General features: G+C 47.9%; 1 protein-coding gene across 4 annotated transcripts in view; it reads right to left on the bottom strand.

Annotated features, from left to right (window-relative positions):
- ANKRD42 (ankyrin repeat domain 42) overlaps window positions 1-22,310 on the bottom strand; it is a 50,862-nt gene extending 28,552 nt beyond the window's left edge. For 3 of the 4 annotated variants that reach the window (XM_074955775.1, XM_074955755.1, XM_074955784.1), the window contains exons 1-2: window positions 3,262-3,395; window positions 422-585 (exon numbers count right to left, since the gene is read on the bottom strand). In XM_074955775.1, coding sequence (XP_074811876.1) covers window positions 422-585; window positions 3,262-3,301 — 204 coding nt within the window. In that variant the 5' untranslated portion in view covers window positions 3,302-3,395. Of the gene's footprint in view, window positions 1-421; window positions 586-3,261; window positions 3,396-10,387; window positions 10,541-21,997 lie in introns of those variants that run through there. The other variant, XM_074955765.1, reaches the window with a different exon arrangement.
- Between the last annotated feature and the right edge of the window lie 385 nt (window positions 22,311-22,695).

Genomic DNA, 22,695 nt, shown 5'->3' with positions numbered 1-22,695 from the left:
GGAGGAGGACGGAACAGGTTGCTTGAGGGATGGAGGAAGGCATGAGTCTGTAAGGAAGACTATAAATGGAGCCTATGTTAGGACTGGGAAAGTCTCCTCTGGGTTTTTCTGTAATGTACTATGAAATCCTGTGACGCTGAATACATATAACATGCCTAAGGCATGGAAAAGGCACAATAAGTCTAGAAAACTGAAAAATAATATATTAATTTTTGCATCATATTTAAAGTGTATATGCATCATAAATTCCTGCTTTACTAATGCTGAATGGATTTACTAAGCAATAAATAGACAAAGAGATTATTGATTCAGCCAGATCAGCATGAGCTTGCAAGCCTGTGTTCAGTCTCTCCTATCCTGAGAAGGAAAGCATTGATCCATAAGAACCTTGTTGTGTCCTAGATCTAAAAAAATGTTTTACCTCCAGGCTTCCAGAGTGCGCTGCACAGTGCAAAGGTGTAAATTTATGGACTAAATCCACCTCATTAATACTGGCTCCGCTTTTTACCATTGATGCAAGTTGTTCTACATCACCGGCTTTCACTGCCTCATGTAGGTTAGCATAATTTGGCTTCTTCTTGACAGCTGTTGAAGAATAACAAAGGGTCATTAACCACTTGGATGACATTGTGGGGACATGAAACATGGAATGAATCAGAAGATGCTGACATGGAAATGTTTATCAGTTTTGAAGATGCTCATCAGCAATATAATGAACCTGATCTTTACTCTGACAAAACTCCCCATCCCTAGTAGCCAATATAAACTTTTTCAGAATGAGGGCTGTAGGACTGGATGCTATGTCTGTGAGAACCTTTATCACACGGTCAAACCTACTGAAACATCAAGTTATCACTTAGCATATTTTGATACCAGAATGACAACTACTGTAGAGAGTGATTCTTTGTCCAGTAAAAATGCTTAGCTCTTACATAGTGTTTGTCATTAGCAGCTCTCCAAGCACCTTGCAAAGGAGGTAAGCATCATTATCCCAATTTTACAGAAGCTGAGACGCAGAGAGACAAGCCCAAGGTCACCCAGCAGGGGAGCCAGGAATAGATCCCAGTCCAGTGCACAATCCATTAGGCTACACTTACTCTATTAATCATCCTGTGTTGCTTGGTATTACTAATAGCTATGGCATTTCTACGGTAGCCATCAGCTTGTTATTATGGCCTGCAATCCTGCTCCCATTGACGTCTGTGATAAGAACATAAGAACGACCATACTGGGTCATACCAAAGGTCCAACTAGCCCAGTATCCTGTCTTCCGACAGTGGCCAATGCCAGGTGCTTCATAGGAAATGAACCGAACAGGTAATCATCAAGTGATCCATCCCCTGTTGCCCATTCCCAACTTCTGGCAAACAGTCTCAATGACTTTGGTGATGCAGGATCAGGCTGTAAATTTACAGACAGTATCATCCAGAGAATCTGGCACTGGAGTGGGAATCAGGTGACATCAGTTCTCTTCTGGGCTTTTCCACAAACTAGTTGTGTGACCTTGGGCAAGTCACTTAGGGCCAAAATTTGCAAACCTAAATAAATGGCCTGGTATGAGCCCATGTATGGTTCTAGACAGTTAACTTCAGACAGCTAAGTTTAAAAGTAACCCAAAATGGCTAATAAGATGTCAGCAAAGAACCATCTTCCACAGCAGTGGTATCAGAGTGCACAATTGTGTTATTTCATTAGGTTTGCCAAGGTGATGAGGATCCTCACAGATACAGGGTCCAATGCTACAGATCACACAAGTTTCAGAATGTGGGGCTTAACCTATTTGTGCCTCAATTTCTCCCTGTGCAAAGTAGGAATAATAATGGTTACTCAACGCTGTAGAGCAATTTTAGATGCTAAAGCATATACATGCTAAGTATTATTAGGAAATCACCACACAATTTATGTAAAAAGTGCATGAATGTTCCTAACAAGTGTTCTCCTCTCTCTATTTCCGCATATTATTGCTATTTATTTATTTGTATTGCAATGGCACTGAGAAGCCTCAGTTGTGAACCCAGAGCTCCACTATGTTAGGTGCTGTACAAGCACAGAACAAAGAGATGGTCCAGGCCTCAACAATCTTGGGGGCTTATTTTTGGCTGGTTTTTTTGTTTTCTTTTGGAGAGGAGTTATTTGTTTTTGTTTGTTTATTTTCAGAAACAGTGTCAGCAGTATCATTAGGACAGTAACCCAACAGACCTCAATGGAACTATACTGATTTACATCAGCTGAGAATCTGACCTACTGTATTCAATGAGAAGAACATGTGGGCATTTTGACAATGTTAATGCAATGAGTTTGGGTTAAATAATCTTTTCCATAACACAAACACACAGAAGGGCTGGCAAACATGGTGAATTTTGACTTGTGGCATGTCCTTGGAAACACCTAATTGGTAAAGAGGGAGAAGTTTGCACTCTCCATTTTCTATGGAATGGACAGTGGCCCCCTAAAACTGCAGATATACTGAGATCTGCAACCTGAAAGGGTAAAGGTAATCCAGATGCCCAATACCTCTGTACTACTTCCCAGCTAACCTCCCCATTTGTCACATTGTATTGAATTTTTTATTGAAACTATTATCAAAGTGGTTATAGAGATTGTTCATTAACAGAAAACCCAGTTTTCAGCAAACAAAAACATCAATAACCAATTTGGTGAAAATTTCAATACCATTTTTGAGGTAAAAAAATCTGGAAAAAATTTCAAAATATGAACAATAGTTTCATTCTGAACCCCGTGAAGGAGAAACAACGGTGAGACTTTGATTTTTTTTTGTTGTTAATTAGTAAAAAAAAATATGAATCAGCTACGCACTGAACCTCTAAGGGGGTATTTCACAGTGCACACAGAAGGAAAATCTTATGATAATAGCAATCATAACCTCTCTGTCTGAGCCACTTGCAGACTTTAATCAGGAACCTCAGTGAGCCTCATTTATTAGTGAGTCATCAATGGTACAGCCAGGAATAAAACCCAGGTGTCCTGAGGCCCCAGGGCCATGCTTAACCATATTTTTAACAGTTTGTCAAGCAGGATAAACGCAATGCAGTCACATCCCTGTGCTATGACACGCCATTACCCGATGCTGGAGTAGGGCTTCTAGTCTACACAGATCAGGGTGGGGAGGAAGGAGCATTCAGAATAACCTGCCTCTCCACCCTGCATGCCTCCCCGCAAAGTCATGAACCCTGTGGCTCCAGCCCTTGAGGAAGCAGCTTCATAGGTGCTGGGAAGGGGCAGGAGCTGAGCCAGGCTCACCAGCTGGAGTGGCAGAGGCAGCAGCCGCGTTCGTAGGCATGTTGGTCACTCAGCCAGGAGGGAGCCTTCCTCACTCACATCCTCCTCCTCTCTGTGCCTGCCCTGGCGGCTGCTGCAGAGGGGTTGCTATAGAAACAGTGTACACTTCCTGTGCTGATCACTTCCTCCCCTTGGCTGGGTGTCCCTGCAGTATGGCTTGGGGGGGGGGGGGGGCGCTAGGGCCACTGTCACACGGGAAAGGGAAATGTCGGGCTGGGCTGGGCATGGCTGGGAGAGGAGGGTAGTGGTGTGGGGCAGGTCTAAGGTCTGTCAGTGTGGGAGGAAGACCGTGTCTTCTGGGGGGGTATTAGGAATCTGTGAGCGGGGGAGGAGGGCAGTGTCAGGGTGTGTTAAGGGGTGTAGGTACCAGGGGTCTGTGAGCGGGGGAGGAGGGCAGTGTCAGGGGGTGTTAAGGGGTGTAGGTACCAGGGGTCTGTGAGCGGGGAGGAGGGCAGTGTCAGGGGGTGTGTGAGGGGTGTAGGTACTAGGGGCCTGTGAGCGGGGGAGGAGGGCAGTGTCAGGGGGTGTTGAGGAGTGTAGGTACTAGGGGCCTGTGAGCGGGGGAGGAGGGCTGTGTCAGGGGGTGTTAAGGGGTGTAGGTACCAGGGGGTTGTGAGCGGGGGAGGAGGGCAGTGTCAGGGTGTGTTGAGGGGTGTTGGTACCAGGGGTCTGTGAGCGGGGGAGGAGGGCAGTGTCAGGGTGTCCGTGAGGGGTGTAGGTACCAGGGGGTTGTGAGGGATGGAGTAGGGCAGTGTCAGGGTGTTTGTGAGGGCTGTAGGTACCTGTAGGAGTGGGGGATGAAGGCAGTGTCTGGGTGTCTAGATCTCAGGGGGGGATCTGTGAGTGTGGGGAGGAGAGCAGTGTCAGGGTGTCTGGGGAGTCTAGATCTCAGGTCTGTGAGTTGGGAAGGAACACAGTTTCATGGTGTCTGTGGGGGGTCTGTAAGTGGGGAGAAGGGCATTGTCAGTGTGTCTATGACGGGTGTAAGTATCAGGGGTCTCTGTGAGTGGGAACAGAGGGTAGTGTCTGGGGGGTCTAGGTATTGGGTCTGTGGGAGAAGTAGGGCAGTGTCAGGGTGTCTGAAGGGTGTAGGTCTTAGAGGTCTGGGAGTGGGGGAGGAGGGCAGTGTCAGTTGTGTGTGTAACAGGTGTCTTTGAGTGGGGTGGGGTGGTAACTGTGGGGATGGATGTGGGTCTCTCTAAAGAGACATATCAGGTGTGTCTGAGGGAAAAGGTGGTTGGAGGTCTCTTTAAAGGTGACCTGTTTGATAAAAAGAAAAGGAGTACTTGTGGCACCTTAGAGACTAACCAATTTATTTGAGCATAAGCTTTCGTGAGTTACAGTCACTTCATTGGATGCATCCATGCCTGTCTGGCATGAAGTGAGCTGTAGCTCACGAAAGCTTATGCTCAAATAAATGTGTTAGTCTCTAAGGTGCCACAAGTACTCCTTTTCTTTTTGCGAATACAGACTAACACGGCTGCTACTCTGAAACCTGTTTGTCTGATGGATCTCTGTAAAGTGAGTGAGGTGTATGTAAGTGGATGACTAGGAAAGCAATATGGCATGGGATCTCTGTAGGGAAGTCCCTATGTGGAGACATGTTTGTGTGTGTGCGTGTGTGTCTCCCATTTTGAGTAGAGTGGGCTGTGTAACTATATTACAATGTTGAACCACTGGGTGGTGCTGTGTGTAACAAACCTTATTTAAGCTAAGCTCAGCCCTGGTGAGTATTTTGCTCAGAAAGAAGCTCTGTGACCCTCCCATGTCTGGTACAGGAGCATGACATAGTGTCAGGTTGGTTCCTGTGCAGAGTTCCTCAGAGAGGTGCATGTAAATGAGATCAGAGTTTATCTCACTCTGACAAATATAAAACTTTTAAATCTGTTATGGAATGTCCAGCCAGCCACTCCCAGTCCCTATTCAAGCCCAAATTAATGGTGTTAAATTTGCAAATGAATTTTAGTTCTGCAGTTTCTCTTTGAAGTCTGTTTTTGAAGTTTTTTTGTTGACGGATGGTTACTTTTAAATCTGTTATAGAATGTCCAGGGAGATTGAAGTGTTCTCCTACTGGCTTTTGTATGATACTATTCCTGATGTCTGATTTGTGTCCATTTAGTTATTGTCCGGTTTGGCCAATTTACATGGACAGTGCTGCTATGGCAACCTAGTCAAAGTGATGAGGATGGCTTCTGGGTCATCTTCAGTCCTCTTCTTTGTGAGTTTTATTTGAATGCTTGGAGCTGGAGCGGTGTTTGAAGGTCTTGCTGCAGGATTTACATTTGACTCCTGAAGTTGTAAGAGGGTCACTATTTGTTGGACAAGGCATTGTTGCTGTTCTTATTGCTGCACTGCCAACTCCGGAATGAGTTGCTGCTGTTGTTGTATCTCCTGTTGTTGCTCCTAGGTGGCCATTTTTTGGAACAGCTGGTACTGTTGTTGCTGCAGTTGGGCTGCCTGGTGTTGTTGGCTGTCCAATAGACACGTCAATAATTTTACCTTACCTCTTTTTAGGTCTCACAGCAGGTCTAGGATGTTGCCTGCTTTCTCTGCCAAACTATGATGGGGGCTGGGCTTATGTGTAGTGCCACCTAGTAGTTACATCACTGGGTATCAACTCTCCCCATCTCTGGCCTTCCTCGCCAGGAATTATTCCAGTGCTGTGGTGGTTCAGCTTTTGGTAGGTAACGACTTGATCCACAGGGCCACTTCACCAATTGAAGTATGCCCACTTCTGGGTTAATGAAATGTATACAGTCCAACATCCCCACAAAAGAAAGGGTCTTCAACCCACATGTCGCCTATGAATGCCACATCCTTCACTCAGGGTTTACAACGTCTCTATCCTCTCCTCCTGTCTAAGGGAGAGAAAAGAGGTTTATCCACTCAGATCACCTTTCAGGTTCGAGTCAGAGTCATCAACATTTCTAAAGGGTCTGGGCCACTGCTCAAGATCAGGACCTCAGTGGATCTTTCTCCCAGTGAAAGCACTCTTGGGTTTTGGCTGTGATGTCAAAGATGTCTAAAATGGCCACCTTGACTGCTGCATAGTCAGGCCTGGCCATGGCACCAAGACCATGATATGGGGCTTTTGCCAGCCCCATCAGGGAGGGTGCTAACAAACAGTGTGGAACCAAACATTTTAGCACCTGGGACGAGCAAGCATATTTGCGCCCCAACTAGAGCCTTGCCTGGGACTATTTATTTAATCCCACCAAGCCACCAGATGGGAACGTAATGGGATTAAAAAAATAGTCTTCCCACCCCACAAACGACATAAACGTCCCAGCCAGCAGCTGCTGCTCTCCAGCCACCTAGCTTTGAAGACAGCACCACTGCCAGCAACAGCACAGAAGTAAGGGTGGGCCATGCCACCCTTACTTGTGCGGTGCCTTCAGAGCTGGATGACTGGAGAGTGGTGACAGCTGGATGGCTGCTCAGCTCTGAGGGCAGAGCCACCGCCACCAGCAGCATGGAAGTAAGAGTGGCATAGTATAGTATTGCCACCTTTACTTCCATGCTGCTGCTCATGGCAGAACTGCCTTCCGTGCTGGATGGCCAGATAGTGAAGACAGCGCTGCCGTTGGTAACAGCGCAGACATAAGGGTGTCAGGGTATGATATTACTCCCATTACTTCTGTGCGCAGAAGTAAAGGTGGCATGCTATGGTATTGCCATCTTTACTTCCGGGCTGCTGCAGATGGCAGAGTTGCCTTAGAGCTGGTGGCCAGATTGCGGTGGCCATTGGCTGGCCACCCAGCTCTGAAGGTAGCATCACCAGCAGCAGCAGCACAGAAGTAAGGGTGGCTGGGTATGGTATTGCCAGCCTTACTTCCACACTGCTGCTCGTCACTGGGTCAGCGGGGATCCTACCAAAACATGCTGACTTAGCTTTTGGTTCTATAACCATTTCCATGTATAGTCCCTCTGGTCTACTTCCGATACAGCAGTCCGGGAGTTTCCGGGGACTCTGGGTTCCTCGGCCTGCGGAGCTCTCAGCAGCTCCGTCCTCTCGTGGACATCTTCAGGTAGCCAGGTATCTGCCTGGATCTCAGCAGGCCTGGCTTCTGCAATCGGGCTTCTGCAGCTCCTGGGCTGGAGTCAACTTTGTGTGTCCACCCCCTTGATGTTCAGCCCTGACTGAACTGAGCTGCTCCCTTTTATACTAGTGCTCCAACTGGAGCTTGCGCAGCAGGGGTGAGAGGGCATGGCTTCCTCAGCCCACAGTGAGGGGTTAACCCTTCCCTGTTCAGTGTGGGGAGAGTACACCCCATCACAGAGGGTGACTATTTGTTGCATGAGGCATTGTTGCTGTTCTTATTGCTGCTCTGCCAATTCCTGAATGAGCTGCTGCTGTAGTATCTCCTGTTGTGGTTGCTCCTGGTTGGCCATTTGTTGGAGCAGCTGGTACTGTTGTTGCTGCAATTGGGCTGCAGGTTATTGTTGACTATCTAACAGCCACTTCAATACTTTTACCATATCTAGCCTTTTTTCTCTTTTTTAGGCCTATCAGCAGGTCTGGGATGTTGCCTGCTTTCTTTGCCAACTGTGATGAGGGCCGGGTTTACATGTGGTACTGCCTAGTAGGTACATCACTGGGTATCAACTGTCCTGTCTCTGGCCTCCCTTGCTAGCCATCACTCCAGTGGCAGTCCACCTTTTGATGGGCAGTGACTTGACCCACAGGGCCACTTCACCAATTGAAGTTCACCCCCTTCTGAGTTAAGAGTCCAGTACAGTGTATACAGTCCAACATCCCCACAGAAGAGTCTTCAACCCACATGTTGCCTGTGAGTGGCACACCATAGACTCAGGGCTTACAACATCTCTATCCTCTCTTCCTCTCCAAAGGAGGGGAAAGGGTTTTATCCCCCCTCCATGAAAAAGGGTGGTTCGTAGGGGAGCCCAGGCCCTCCCTCTCCAATTGGCATATGGTCAAATGCCTCATCTGTGATCCTCCAGAAGTTAGAGCCCAGGGTTCCCTAGTCTTAGGGAAGGGCTAGTCCCTTCTCTCAGGCCTGGGGTAGCTGCTGCTTGCAGAATCTTTCTTGTAGCCAGGACTTCTGCTGCATCCTTATTCAGGAGTTCTCAAGGTAAAGCCTCTCGTTCTCTGCTGTCTCGCTCCCTTCTGAGTTGTCTGGCTCCCTTCTAAACTCCTTGTAAACAGGGGCCTTGGAAAGCCAGTTGACCCAGTGGTTGCAATATTTGACTTCCTGCTTGACCTCCTGCTTCTGTGTACAATCAGTCTTTAAGGCAGGTGGCAGTAGGGGGACCCAGGCCGTCGCACTCCAGCATGTCCCAGCCCAGGGCCCTGTGTAAATTAACCCCGGAGTAGGGGACCTTCCAAGGGGGAGTCTACATTTGCTGCCCTGGGCTACTTCCTGCTGTTGCTCCTTCGGTTTGGGGCATGGCCCCTATAGTCCAAGTGCCTGTGGTGGCTTGTCTCTAGAATGATCCCTCATAGACCCTGTGCAGCATCCTGCTGAGGTTCCAGGTTCCTCCAGGTGGGGCAACTGTAATTTTGGCAGGGTCAGAACACCCACCAGGTCTCTGCGCTTCTGTCACCCAGGTTCCTCTAAGGCTGGGTGCTCCTAAGTCTCTTTCTCCATGTCCTTTGACCTGGAAGACAGTGCTGGGTTCCTGGTGGATGCCTTGCCTGGCAGGCTAGCTCCTCTCTCTTCACCAGTCAGCCTCAAACTGAATCAGGTTCTCTTTTTTTCTCTCCCCTCCAGGCCTGGCATTAGCTGCAGGTATCACAGAGGGGGCTAGCTGGGCCCAAAGGCTCTCCTTAACCCCTTCTGTGCTAACGGGTGGTTTCTCTGCTTCACCACACTCCTCGTCCAGCTAGAGGAGGTTCTGTGGTTCCATGGGGTGAGATCACAGCGGCCCAGGACTGCTATCTAACCCTCCTGGCCCAGTGTGGGGTTTATACACCCCATCATAGGCGTCCTAAGAGGCACAGCCCTTGCCGCGCCTCAGGCATCTGGCAAAAGGAATGGATGGTGTGGAGTTGGCACATTACCTTGTCCTTGACATCCTCCTGCTGCAAGAGAACAAGAACCTGTCAGAGACTTAGATGCCCTTAAGAATCAGGATGGATTAATGGCAATAGAAACCAGCAGCATTTCCACCCAACATCTGCCCGTGTCTCGGGGGCAGCTATACTCTCCTGACTGCTGAGATGGACTCTTGCCTTTCTCTCTAGTGACCTCCAGTGCTAAACAACCTCCCCCCATCCCCTCATTGTAGGGTGAGTGTCGGCTTCCATTTCCTCAGCCTCCCTCTGATAGGTGTTCCATCTCCAAACCCACCTGGGGACTCAGCTCATGTTATCAGAATCTCTCCTCCACCATCCACTCAACCAAGTCATGGCAGGAATGGGGCTCTAGCTGAGTGGGTGGGAGGGTTTCTGGCAGCAGTAATATGGGATGGGGGAGGCTGAGCTCTTTCCCCAAGTGACCCTCAGTGGCTAATGGTGAAGCTGCAGGTTGGCAGCCCTAGTGAATGAGGCTGATCAACAGCCCCTGCAGATGGAATCATCCAATTCTCCCCAGAACAGGTCCAGCCTGGGCAGCAGAAAAGCAATTTCCCCCAGCCCACGTGCCTCACCCCTGCCCGGTCAGTTTGCCATGGCCAAGGTAATGTACCAGCTCTGCACCATCCTGGCCCCCCAAAGCTGCCAGTGATAGGGGCAACTCTAAATGGCGTATCTGGTGACATGGACACTAGGCCACTGGGAACTGGGCTGAGGCCCTATGGGGCAGGAAAGGCTCATAGACATCACTAGGGGATTCTCTTGCCCATACCATGAGCAATGGCAGCTTCTCCTGGTGGTGTAACTCTTGTAATTAAATAGCCTTGCTAAAGAGCTGGTTCTGAACTGCTCAGGGACAAGCTGTCTCCATCCTGCTTGTGGAGGTGAATTCATCTCCCATCCCTATGGCACCAGCTCTGACTCTCATTCCCCATCAAGCTTGTTGCTGCCCAGCCACTGAATGGCATTAGGATGGGAATGATTTTCCATAGCCTAAAGGTGAAAGGCAGTGGGTCCCACCCCCAAACTCCTGAGCCTAACCCAGCTGCTTACCTCATCACCCATCAGCTGATCGGCTTCCCCCAGAATGGAGTAGGCTAGGGCCAGCCCAGCCTGGCTGATCTGGAGCAGGGGGTTGCAGATGGCCAGAGTTGCTGTTTTGAGGAATGATCTTCTCTGTACCTCCGAGAAGATATTTCCGAAGACCTGAAACCAACAGAACATGAGTCTTTAGATGACTGCCCAGAGCCAGGCTCCAAATCCTGGGCTGGAATGGTATTTCTGTCTGGTGACTCAGTTGCAGGCACTGACGGATCAAAAGCCTAGTGGCTCTTTCTGGAGGGGGAATCACAGCAGGGGCCATGATGTGCTGGGAATGTATCTGTGTGGGTGAGCAGGCATGCTCTGGAGTGCAGCTCTCAGTGACAATGGGGACCCTCGATTGCCTCCAGCAGAGATACTTCCTGAAAGTAGTTGCTTGAGGCGTGGGACTTTTGGAGCTGACAGACCAAAGGTCTAGTCCCCTCCCCTTAATGATTTCTCTAGTAACTGGGTCTGGCGACTGAAGCGCACGGGTTTGTTCCAAGGAGAATCCAAACTGCAGCATGACAAGGACAATGTGACCTCACCACAAAGACAATAGTTCCCTGGTGGGGGTGGGTGGGTGTTCTGCTTCCTGATTTGTGATGGCAAATCCCACCCATTTTCTGGGACTCCAACAAGGATCTGGTCAGGCAATAGCTGGGTGTATCCTGCCCACTCACCAACCCAGTGGCTCCCCTCTCAGAAACTCATGTGTCAGCCAGGGAGACAGGGACAGGAACTGGATTCCCAAAGACACAATCTTGCAGTAACTCACTCACTCGGGATTCTTTTCATGCCATGTAGCAATGGATCCATGGAACACATGAAACCACTACCATTAGCAATGCTCCAACCCAGGACCTTTAATGCCATCCTCTCCCACTGGGCTGAACAAGGAAGTCTATGAGCTAAAAATAAGTAGCAGGATCTTGTCCAGTCTCCAGTATGCAGCCACTGCAGGGACACCCAGCCATCTAGCTATCATTATCTTAACAACAGACAGACAGACAGACAAAGGGAAAGTTTTTCCCAATTTTAAAAAGTTCTAGCCCTCCCATTGGCTCTTTTGGTCAGGTGCCCACTCCCTTCCTTTTATCTATGGGCTTTTTTAACCCTTTACAGGTAAAGCAAGTAGAGGACAGCTACTAACAGGGATTTTGTAGCTAACTGGCTGTCCATAAAAGGAAACTCCCCCCTCCCCCCGCCCACTTCTTTTATCACATAGCCATTAATATCAAAGGCAGTTTTTGGTCCCAATCTTTTCCTTGCTGGTTTACCACTTTTCTTAGGGCAGTTTTTATTGTCCTGTTCATTCTTTCTACCCGCCTGGAGCTTTGAGGATGGCCAGCTATATGTAGCCTCTGTTTAACACTGAAAGCTTGACACAATCCCTTTGTAATTTCTCCTATAAAATGAAGTCCCTGATCAGAAACTATTTCTATAGGGATCCCCCGTCTTATAATAACTTGATCCACTAGAACCCTAGCTGTAGTTAATGCTGTATTATTTTTCGAAGGGATTGCTTCAACCCATTTAGTGAAAGGATCAATTATCACAAGGCAATATTGATTTTCTCTTGCAGTTTTTGCAAGTGGTCTAATAAAATTGATTTGTACCTTGCCCATGGGCCTTCTGTTCTCTGATGGAATGGTCCTTTTACTACTTTGGTATCTGCATTATTAGCTAAACAGGGTAAACAATTGTTCACATATTGCTCTACATCCGCCCTCATACTTGGCTACCAACCTGCCTTTTGCAGTTTATCAAGGGTTTTATCTATTCCCATATGCCCATTATTATGTACTAAGGAGATTATTTCATTGGGACTACCCATACAGACATATTATCTGTTTTAGTAGTTAATACTAGTCCTGTTTCATGCTGCCAAATTTTCCATCCTTGGTATTTCTCTTTTGACACCAATTTTTGTATCTCAGAATCTTTCCTTGCTAGATTAGTTTGTTCTATCTTTTCTCATTCTATTTTTGTTATAGGTGCTAACTGGAACTTTGGTTTCCATATCATCCCTTCTTTGGCATCCTTCTTAGTTTGTTCATCTGCCTTCCTAGTCCACTGAGCCCCTTTAGCATTCTTCTTGTGGGCCTTTACTTTTCCCATTAACACAGGTTGTGTTCTTTCTTGTGTCAATCCCCATAAATAAATTTCAATTTTTCAGCATGACTTATAGGTTTACCATCTGCTGATTTCATACCCCTCTTTTGCCATTGAGGCATCTAACCTATTATAGCTCTTAATACCCAGTCTGTGAAAATAGCCACAGTCACATCTATTGGTGTATTCTCCAGCGCCACTATTACTGCTACAATTTCAGCAGCTTGTGCCAAGTGCGGTACACATTGTCCTTCAGAAACCTTCTCATCTGATATCCTTAGGGCCGCATATCCCATATATGCCTTGCCTCTCTCATAAAAACTAGACCCATCCACAAACCAAGTAACTTTTATGGTATCTATGACCACACTTGAGATTGCTCCACCTTGGAACATGGCAGATCCCTCAGGAGGAGTTTCTGGCAAAGGACACTCATGCTGTTCTCCTTCTATCAGAAGATCATAAGGAATAGGAGATAAACTTGGAATCTTTTCTGTGGCTATATTCTTATTTAACAAGGCTAACGTCCATTTTGCTAATCTGGGACTGGAAATATGCCCATCATTAATTTTCCCTGTCAGCATGTATTTCACAGGTGAACGGGATGTTTTCAAAAGCACTGGGGATAGTCTTACTCGATATTCACAGTGTTGTAAAGCCCAAATTAATGCCAATACCTCCTTCTTAAAAGAAGTAAATCCTTGTTCTTCTCCATCTAAGATTTTAGATGCATATGCCACCAGTCGAAGGCCTGTACCATGGTCTTGGCTCAAAATAGCACTTATTCCAGTATTTGTAGTAGCCAATTGCAATACAAAAGGCTGTCCTACTTTTGGATATGCTAAAGCTGAGGCTTGTGCTAATGCCCTTTTAAGATGAGTAAATGCTTCCTGTTGTTCTAAACCCCTTTTCCATTTGTGACCTTTTCTTAACAATTGATACAATGGACTGGCCTTTTCTGCATAGTTTTCTATAAACTCCCTCAAGAAATTAGTCATCCCTAAGAATGACCTTTAAATTGATATATCTGTTGGAGCTGGTAATTTTTGCAAAAATTCTACCCTTTGCCTATCTGGTGTCCGCCCTTCTTGTCCCAACGTTATTCCTAGATAATTAACTTGTTGCTGACATATCTGAGCTTTCTCTGGACTAACCTTGAACCCCGTTTCTTTTATTTTTTGTAATACTTGACCTAGTATTTCCAAATTCTCCTCTTTTGTTTTTGTGCTAATAAGGATATCATCTACATATGATATGATATTATCCTTATTAGGCATTTTATCCCACATTTTCTTTACATGCATATGGCAAATGGTGGGGCTATTATGAAATCCTGGGAGGGTTCTGGTGAAACAGAACTGTTTTCCGAGGAATGTAAAGGCAAATTTATACCAGGAGTCTGGATGTAACGGTATGGCAAAGAACGCATTTGCCAGATCCAAGACGGTGAACCACCATGCTCCTCCCATAATGGAAGCAATTACTTCAGGACATTTTGCAACTACTGGGGCAGTCATTGAGATTACTTTATTAAGGGGTCTTAGATGGTTAACCTGCAGGTTTTACATTCTGCTTTTAAAACTGTCCAAATAGCAACATTATTTATGCTTTGTTGTTCTACTATGACTCCCTGCTCCAAGAGTCCTTGGATAGTCTTCATCAAGCTAGGTTCTGCTTCCTTGGGATAGTTATACTGTCTTTGCAGTGAGGGATCAGTCCAATTAATTAGTACCTCTGCTTCTATCTTTCCACACTCTGCCTTATTAGTAGTCCAGACCGCTTTATATTTTTGTGCAATTTTTAAAACTTCTATTGGCCAATTTGGCCATTTCATTTCTTCTGTTGCCTTAATAGTAGCTAATCTATACCCTGCTTCAATAACAATTGGTTGATCTACTAAACTGGTCCTATTGGAAGATATTTCCCATAATACCTTATTTACCAAATCTACTGTCACTCCGAGCTTGCTTAATACATCAACCACAATTATTCTATCGCCATCCAGATTCATTAAACCAAACTGTTCTCTTCCTTGTCTTGTTCCTAATTGAAAAGAAACTGGAACACTAAACGGTACCTTACACTTTGCTTCATTAAATCCCTGGAGCTCCTTGATTATTACAGGAGATCCAAATAAATTCTTATTCCTTGTATTTACTAAAGAAAATGTAGCACCTGTATCTATCAACATATTTTGTCCAAACGCTCCCTTATTAAACTCCACATGAACAGTGGATCTCCCCCAATCGTCTGTTTGTAAATGTGCCACTAAATCAGCATGATCTCTTGCTGGTATTGGGGAGATAGGAGGCACTTGGCTTCCATATACCTGATCTCTACTGGTTGGGGCCATAGGTATGCTTTTTTTCATGATTTGCTAATCTTTGAAGCAGTTCTTCTGTAAGTACCCATTAATTTGTTCTTTAAATTCGTGCTGCAGCAATCTTTTCCATAGCCAATTTCTTCCTGGATCATTGATTCTTTGTTCATAAGAAACAAACTTTTTCTTTATCTTTCTCTTTTCTTAGTCCTTGTCACAGGGCGACGACTCCCCGGTGCGACACCTCCTGTCAGTCGTCCTGGGAATTAGCTCTTCCGGCCAGGAGCGCCCTCTGCAGGCCGGTGTCTCACCTGACGCTGGCCCCCATGTCCCTCCCAGACCCCAGTGCGCTCCTCATCAGGGTTCGGCCCCAGCAGCAACCCACAATCCAAGTCTCCCTATCCAGGGGATCCCCCAACCCTCTACCCCCACCTTGCCTCGGTGGCTACTGCCAGTCACCATCTAGCCCCCGCTCCCTGGGGCAGATTGCAGTCTATGAACCACTCATCATTGGCAAGGGAGGGTTGGACCAGCTGCCTCTGCCTATCTCTGGGCTGCCCTTCTGCAGCCCCAGTACCCTTTCATAGGCCTTTCACTAGGCCTGCAGCCTGGGGCTTTGCTAGGCTGGAGCTCCCCAGCTCCCTCTGCCCCTCCCCAGTACTGCTCCACTTCAGGTACCCTGCTGGTACCTTTTGTGTGTCCTTAACTAGGCCTGCAGCCTGGGGGTTTGCTTGGCTGGAGCTCCCCAGCTCCCTCTGCCCTTCCCCAGCACTGCTCCATCCTAGATACCCTTAGCTTCCCAGGCAGCCAGGTCCTTCTTTCTCTAGGAAGCTAGAGAGTATATCTCTTTGCTTCTGGCCCACAGCCCTCTTATAAGGGCCAGCTGGACCCTGATTAAGCTGGCCACAGCTGTGGCTGTTTTCCCAATCAGCCTGCTTTTCCCATTCACAGCCCTCTCCTGGGCTGCTTTAACTCCTTCAGGGCAGGAGCGGGGTAGTTTCCCCGCTACAGTCCTCTTTTATTTTGTTGATTTCCCTGTCTTCCTGGACCATTATTAGAGAAAATTATTACTGATACTCCTTCATTCTTCCCCTTAGAAAGGGAAACAAGTTTGCCTCCTATTTCATATAGTCTTTTTCCCTTTTCTTCTATGTCACACAGAGGAGTCTGGATAGGATCATCAGAGATTGTAGCCCTTCTTATTGTTGGATTAAATCCTAACAATAATGCTTTTTTGAATTACGGGACATCATATAATATTACTCTACCTCCTTGAGGGATTCCTGAATGTTTATATAATAATCTTTTCCTAGCTATGTATGGTTCTGGCCTTTCCTTTTGTTGTTGCTTTTCCTTATGGAACCATACCACTGGATCTTCTCCAGGAAAGAAAAACTTCAGAATTTCTTCCTCTATTCTATCTATATCTCTTTCTTCCATCCTGTATTTTGTAGGGGAGTCCAGAAAAATAATCTGAATTCATATATTCTTTTATTAATGCTGAGAGAGCACTTCCTGTTAATCCAGGCATTCCTGATGTTTTTGCCAGTCATTCAACTACTGTATTTCTATTTAAAGAACCATAGATTTCCCTAGAGCCCTAACCTGTTCAGCGGTATATGGTCTTTCCTCTACCATTTCTTCTATACGTCCTCAGTTTCCTTGTGCAATAGTTTTTGTTACTGTGGAAGTAACAATTGGGGCCACCAGCGGTGGCCTCTGGAACTCTTCTGGTTCTTCTGTTGGTAAGCAATAAAATCCTGGGAAGGGCTACTTAGGACACTCTTCATAACAAGGAGGGCTAAAATCTAGAGTCACAAGCTCTAACCCCTGCAAAGCAGCTTGCTTTTTCTTCTGAAAACAAGCCTTTCTTCTTCGGTTGAATAAAACGGTTACTCACCTTTTGTAACTGTTGTTCTTTGAGATGTGTTGCTCATATCTATTCCAGTTAGGTGTGTGCATGTGCTGCATGCATGGCTGTCAGAAGCTTTTTTCTTAGCAGCTACCAGTCGGGCCGGCTGTGGAGACCCGTGGAGTGGCGCTGGTATGGCGCTCTATATACGACCCTGCCGGCCCAACCCCCCTTCAGTTCCTTCTTGCCAGCTACTCTGACAGAGGGGAAGGTGGGGGGGAAATGGAATAGATATGAGCAACACATCTCGAAGAACAACAGTTACAAAAGGTGAGTAACCATTTTTTCTTCTTCGAGAGCTTGCTCATAATCAATTCCAGTGAGGTGACTCCCAAGCCTTACCTAGGAGGTGGGGTCGGAGTCAAGGTATTGCTGAGCATAGTACCACTCTACCGAAGGCCGCATCATTTCTGGATTGGTGGATGATGGCGTAATACGACGTGAAAGTATGCACAGAAGACCACGTCATGGCCCTGCAGATTTCCTTGGGCTAGAAAGGCTGCCGACGAGGCCTGTGCCCTCGTGGAGTGAGCTGTAATAGCAGGCAGAGGAACTTTCACCAGGTCATAACAGGTGCAGATACAAGCGGTGATCCAGGAGGAGATCCACTGGGAAGAGACTGGTAATCCCTTCATCCATTCTGCTATTGCAACAAACAACTGAGTTGTCTTTTGGAACGGCCTTGTTCGCTCGATGTAGAAAGCAAGCGCTCTCCTGACATCCAGCGAGTGCAGCTTTTGTTCTTGAGAGCTGTTGTATGGCTTTGGGTAAAAGACAGGCAGGAAGATGTCCTGGCTAATATGAAAATGGGACACCACCTTGGGAACGAAAGCTGGATGAGGTCTAAGTTGCACCTTGTCTTTATGAAAAATCATGTATGGGGGCTCTGAGGTGAGGACCCACAGCTCAGACATGTGTCATGCCAAGGTGATAGCCACCAGAAAAGCTACTTTCCAAGAAAGGTAAAGAAGTTAACAGGAAGCTATGGGCTCAAAGGGAGGGCCCATGAGGCGGGAGAGGACTAGGTTAAGGTCCCAAACCAGGATGGGGTGCTTTATCGGGGGATGTGTCTTCTCCAGGCCTTTCAGGAAATGACCCACCATGGGATTAGCAAATACTGAACGAGCAGAATCACCTGGATGAAAAGCCGAGATGGCCACGAGGTGGACCTTGAGAGAACCAAACGCAAGACGCTAGTCCTTTAGATACAGGAGGTAGTCCAGGATACAAGGAATGGGGGCCTGGGATGGAAACACCTGCCTTTGGACGCGCCAGCTGGAGAATCTTTTCCATTTCGCCCCATATGTGGCCCTAGTAGACGATTTGCAGCTTTCCAGAAGTATCTGCCTCAGCTGATCCGAGCAGGCAAGCTCTGCCTGATTTAGCCATGAATTCTCCAGGCCGTGAGTTGGAGAGATTGAAGGTCTGGGTGAAGGAGGCGACCGTGGTCCTGCGTAATGAGGTTGGGAAGGAGAGGTAGCCGTATCGGCAGCTGGACCAATAAGTCCATGAGGGTACCAGTACTGGTGAGACCAAGCTGGGGCCACCAAAATGATGTCGACCTTGTCTCTGCGGATTTTGAGGAGCACTTTGTGGATCAGTGGAAATGGCGGGAAGGCGTATAGCAGCTGCCCGTTCCATGGGATCATGAATGCGTCTGTAATCGAGCCTGGACTGTGACTCCTGAAGGCGTCCTCCTGGCGAACAGGTCGATTTGGGGAAACCCCCAACTGCGGAAGATGGAGTGATTGATGTCTGGGCGGATTGACCACTCGTGTGTGAGGAAGCGTCTGCTCAGTCTGTCTGCCAGCACATTCTGAGTGCCCAGCAGGTATGTAGGGTCAGTTCCTTTACTTGCCACAAGCCCTGAGTTGTTAGTCTCCTGAGGTGCGCTCCCTAGCCCAACGCAGTCGTGTCTGTAACTAAGGTCTAGGCGGGTTGGGGTGGGTGAAAAGGAACTCCAGTGCCTACTGCGTGAAGATTCAGCCACCACTGTAGCGAATCGAGGATGTGCCGAGGGATAGTTAGCACTGTGTCCAGCCTGTCACGGCCCGGGTGATACACAGACGCAAGCCACGCTTGCAAGGGTCTGAGTCGCAGCCTGGCGTGTTGAACTATGTGTGTGCAGGCCGTCATGTGGCCTAGCAGCCTGAGACACAGCCTTGTTGTGGTGGTGGGGAAGCTGGAAAAGCTGCTGATTATTTGTCTCTGGCAGGAATGCTCTCGCTTGAATCGCGTCCAGAACAGCTCCAATGAACTCTATTCTGGATTTGCTGACATTGAGTATGAGACCTAGTTGGTCAAATGTGTCTCTGACTATATTCACCTGTGTTTCCACCTGCTGATGGGAGCGGCTCCAGAGGAGCCAGTTATCAAGGTAGGGGTAGACATGTACGTGGTGGCGATGGATAAAAGCTGCTACAACTGCCATGAACTTGGTGAAGACATGAGATGCTGTGCACAGTCCGAAAGGAAGGACCATGAACTGGTAGTGCACCTTGTTCACTATGAAGCGAAGAACTGTCTGTGAGCCGGCGTGATGGATATGTGAAAATAGGCATCCTTCATATCGAGGGCAGCATATCAGTCTTCTGGGTCTAGGGAAGGGATGATTGTGCTCAGGGTGACCATGCGGAACTTCAAGCTGACTATGAACTTGTTGAATTTTTGCAGGTCCACAATGGGCCTGAGGCCCCCCTTCGCTTTGGGGATGAGGAAGTATCAGGAGTAAAAACCCTTGCCTCTGAGTACCTGAGGGACCGTCTCCACCGCTCCTAGGGCGAGAAGAACCTGAACCTTCTGGATGAGGAGTTGCTCATGAGAGGGGTCCCTGAAGAGAGACAGGCAAAGGGGGTGGGAAGGTGGGGAAGAACAGAATTGGATAGAATATCCTGCCTCTACCATGTGGAGCACCCATCGGTCTGACATAATAAGGGACCACGCATGGTAGAAGTGGGATAGACCGTTCAAAAACGGAGAAGAGGCAACCGGGGGGGTCGACTGGTATTCCATCCTCAGGCGCACCTTCAAAAGGGGTGTTTGGGGCCCAAGGGGGGCTTGGGCTGCCCTTGGCCCTGGCCAGATGGAGGGCGAGATGGCTTGCGCCGGCTGTATCTGCTTCTCCTACGCGAGAAATCCTGTCTGGGCTAGGGCGGGAAGGACCACTGCTGAGTGGTCTGCGGTTTAAAGGGCTTTCTTTGGGTCGCTGGAGTGTGCATGCTGAGGGACTTCACTGTATTCCGGGAGTCCTTTAGGCTATGCAGCCTATAATTTGTCTGTTCGGCAAACAGACCCTGCCCATCAAAGGGGAGGTCCTGTAAGGTCTGTCTGCTGGACCTCTGGGGGAAGGCCAGGGAACTGGAGCTAAGCATTGCATCTCATCGCTATCCCCGACGCCAGAGTACATGGTGCAGAGTCCACGGCATCAAAGGAGCCTTGGAGGGAAGTCCAGACAACTGCTTTACCCTCTTCTGCAATGGCTCCAAACTCCAATCACAACTCGGATGGAAGGAGCTCCTTGAATTTAAGGATTGAGGACCAGGCATTATAATTGTACCTACTCAGAATCACGAGCTGGTTTGTGATCCTGAGAGAAAGACCCCTGTGGAATAAATCTTCCTGCCAAACAAATCAAGGCATTTTGCATCCCTTGATTTGGGTGCGGGAGCCTGTTGACCTTGCCTTTCCTTTTCAGTCACTGCCTCTACTACAAGAGAGTGTAGGGGGGGTGGGAAATGGGTGAAAAGGTACTCATATCCCTTGGTGGGAACAAAGTGTTTACATTCAGCAACCTTGGCCGTAGGGGGGATGGAGGCAGGCGATTGCCATATGGTCTTCGCATTGGACTGGATGGTCTTTATGATGGTTAAGGCTAACCTAGAGGGGCCCTCTGGTGCCAAGATGTCCACCATTGGGTCCTCCTGTTCAACCACTTCCTCCACCTGAAGGTTCATATTTAGGGCTACTCAACGGAGGAGGTCCTGCAGCACCCTATAATCCATGGGTGGCGGCCCAGATGTTGAGGTGACTGCCCCCACCTCATCAGGGGATGACAAGGAGGAAGCTACTGGTAGCGTCAGTTCCATAATAACCACTTGTTCCTTAGGGGTTGGGTCCTCATGGGTACCGGGTGTAGCCTTGGTCGGTGAATGTGGTGCTGGAGCTGGGTTTTGCGAAAAGTCCTGGGGTGGGTAGCTGAGAGTTGCCTCTGGGAGGCGAGATCCTGATCAGGGTGGTGGAGGGATTCCAGATGGGCACCCTGGGACTGATGGTATGCACATGGGGTCCAAAACTGCCATTCTGGCGGCCATTGGGGTGCTGAGTGTCCTGCCTTAAACTCCCCAGCCCTGATCTGGATGCCTCAGATGCCCCCAGTGCCCTGCCTGAGCGAAAGTAGGGCGACCTTGAACGGGACGGCCAAGGGGGAGCGGCATGAGACTGCACTGGAGGTACATCCTCCTGAGGGGGGAGTGACGGCTGTCTGATTGCCATGAACAGTAGCAGTGCCGTGATGTAGAGCAGTGCCACAGTGGGGAATGATGCCTGGGTGTGGAGCGGTGCCGCAATGTAGAATGGTGCCAAGAGTGAGAGTGGTGCTGCGGTGAGGAGCGGTGCCGGTCAACCGTGCGATGCCTGGAAGCTGAGCAGTGCGTGGGCTGAAGCCGGTGCTGGGACCGGTGCTGTGAGGTCACAGAGCGGGACCTGGATCTCAAACGGGACTACTACCTATATGCCAAAGACCACCTCGAGCGGGAACAGCTCCGAGGGTCGGGGCTATGGGACCAGCGCCGTGAGTCAGACCCATGGGAACAGAGTAAAATGCAATAGAATTATAATTTGAAAGTATCATATAATTAAAGTGGTGCAGCAAAATAAGACACAGACTACATAGGATATCTTAACACATACGAGAAATACAGTGGTTTCAATGTAACAAGCACATAGAGGTTCCGTACATACAAAGGCTTTTAGTCTTAATGTTACAATTTAACCCCGTACTTCATGCAATGTAGTTAGTATACGTGGCCTCCATAGACACATATAAGAAATCATCACCGTGTTCACAAATTAAAAATAAAACATTTACTTAACACTAATATTTAACATTTAACATCCTGTGAATGATCAGCCAGTCGCAGGATGGGTGGGAGAGATTTCACTCAAGACGCAGGCATCCAGTTTTATTGACAGACACACCCAAGCATTTCTTAATAAGAGATGGAAAAATTAGGCTTACACTCTCTTCGCAATCCCTCCGATTCCTCTATAGAAAGGGATACTTCTGCTCTGTCACAGAAAAGCTGGTGTCAGTGTTGCCTCAGAGGGTTGTGGCTTCTGCAGCCATTATCTGCCAGATCTGAGGTGTTTAGCTGCTTGTTCATTGCTGCTACTAAGATAGCTTGCCGGCAGGCAGTTGCTCATTGCTACGGCAACCTTAGAATTCTGCCGCTGCTGCTGCTGCTGCTGCTTTTCCAGGTAGCTGCTGCTTCTTGCAGGTATCTTCCAGCTTCTGTTTTCCACAAAACCCCAAACCCCTACAAGTTCAGCCTGCTGGCTGTTGGCCTTATATACTGGTTGCTCTCTCAGGGTCAGCCAATCAGCTTGCAGAAATTAGCATATTTCTAGATCTTTCCCAGTGTATTAGCATATGTCACTCCTAGGAGTGCTCCTCCCCCCATGTCATCATCCTTATTTTTAGGTAAGAGAGCCCCACCCCTGACACCATCTTGGATTCTAGAATTTTCTACTACCAAAATTTAGACTTCGTCATCATCGTCACCACCATTTTGGTCAGCCATGTTGGATTTTCTAAATTTAAACTATCATTAATTTCTACTTAATTAAAGCCCCAATCTTAAAACTACTTACTATTTTATGCAAACCAAAGTGTCCTGATGCTGTCACCACCTTAATTATGTCAATTGGGGAAAGTGA

The sequence above is a fragment of the Natator depressus genome, chromosome 1 (assembly GCF_965152275.1).
Source record: "Natator depressus isolate rNatDep1 chromosome 1, rNatDep2.hap1, whole genome shotgun sequence".
Taxonomy (NCBI): Eukaryota; Metazoa; Chordata; order Testudines; family Cheloniidae; genus Natator; species Natator depressus.
This window is presented reverse-complemented; position numbering and strand designations above follow the sequence as displayed.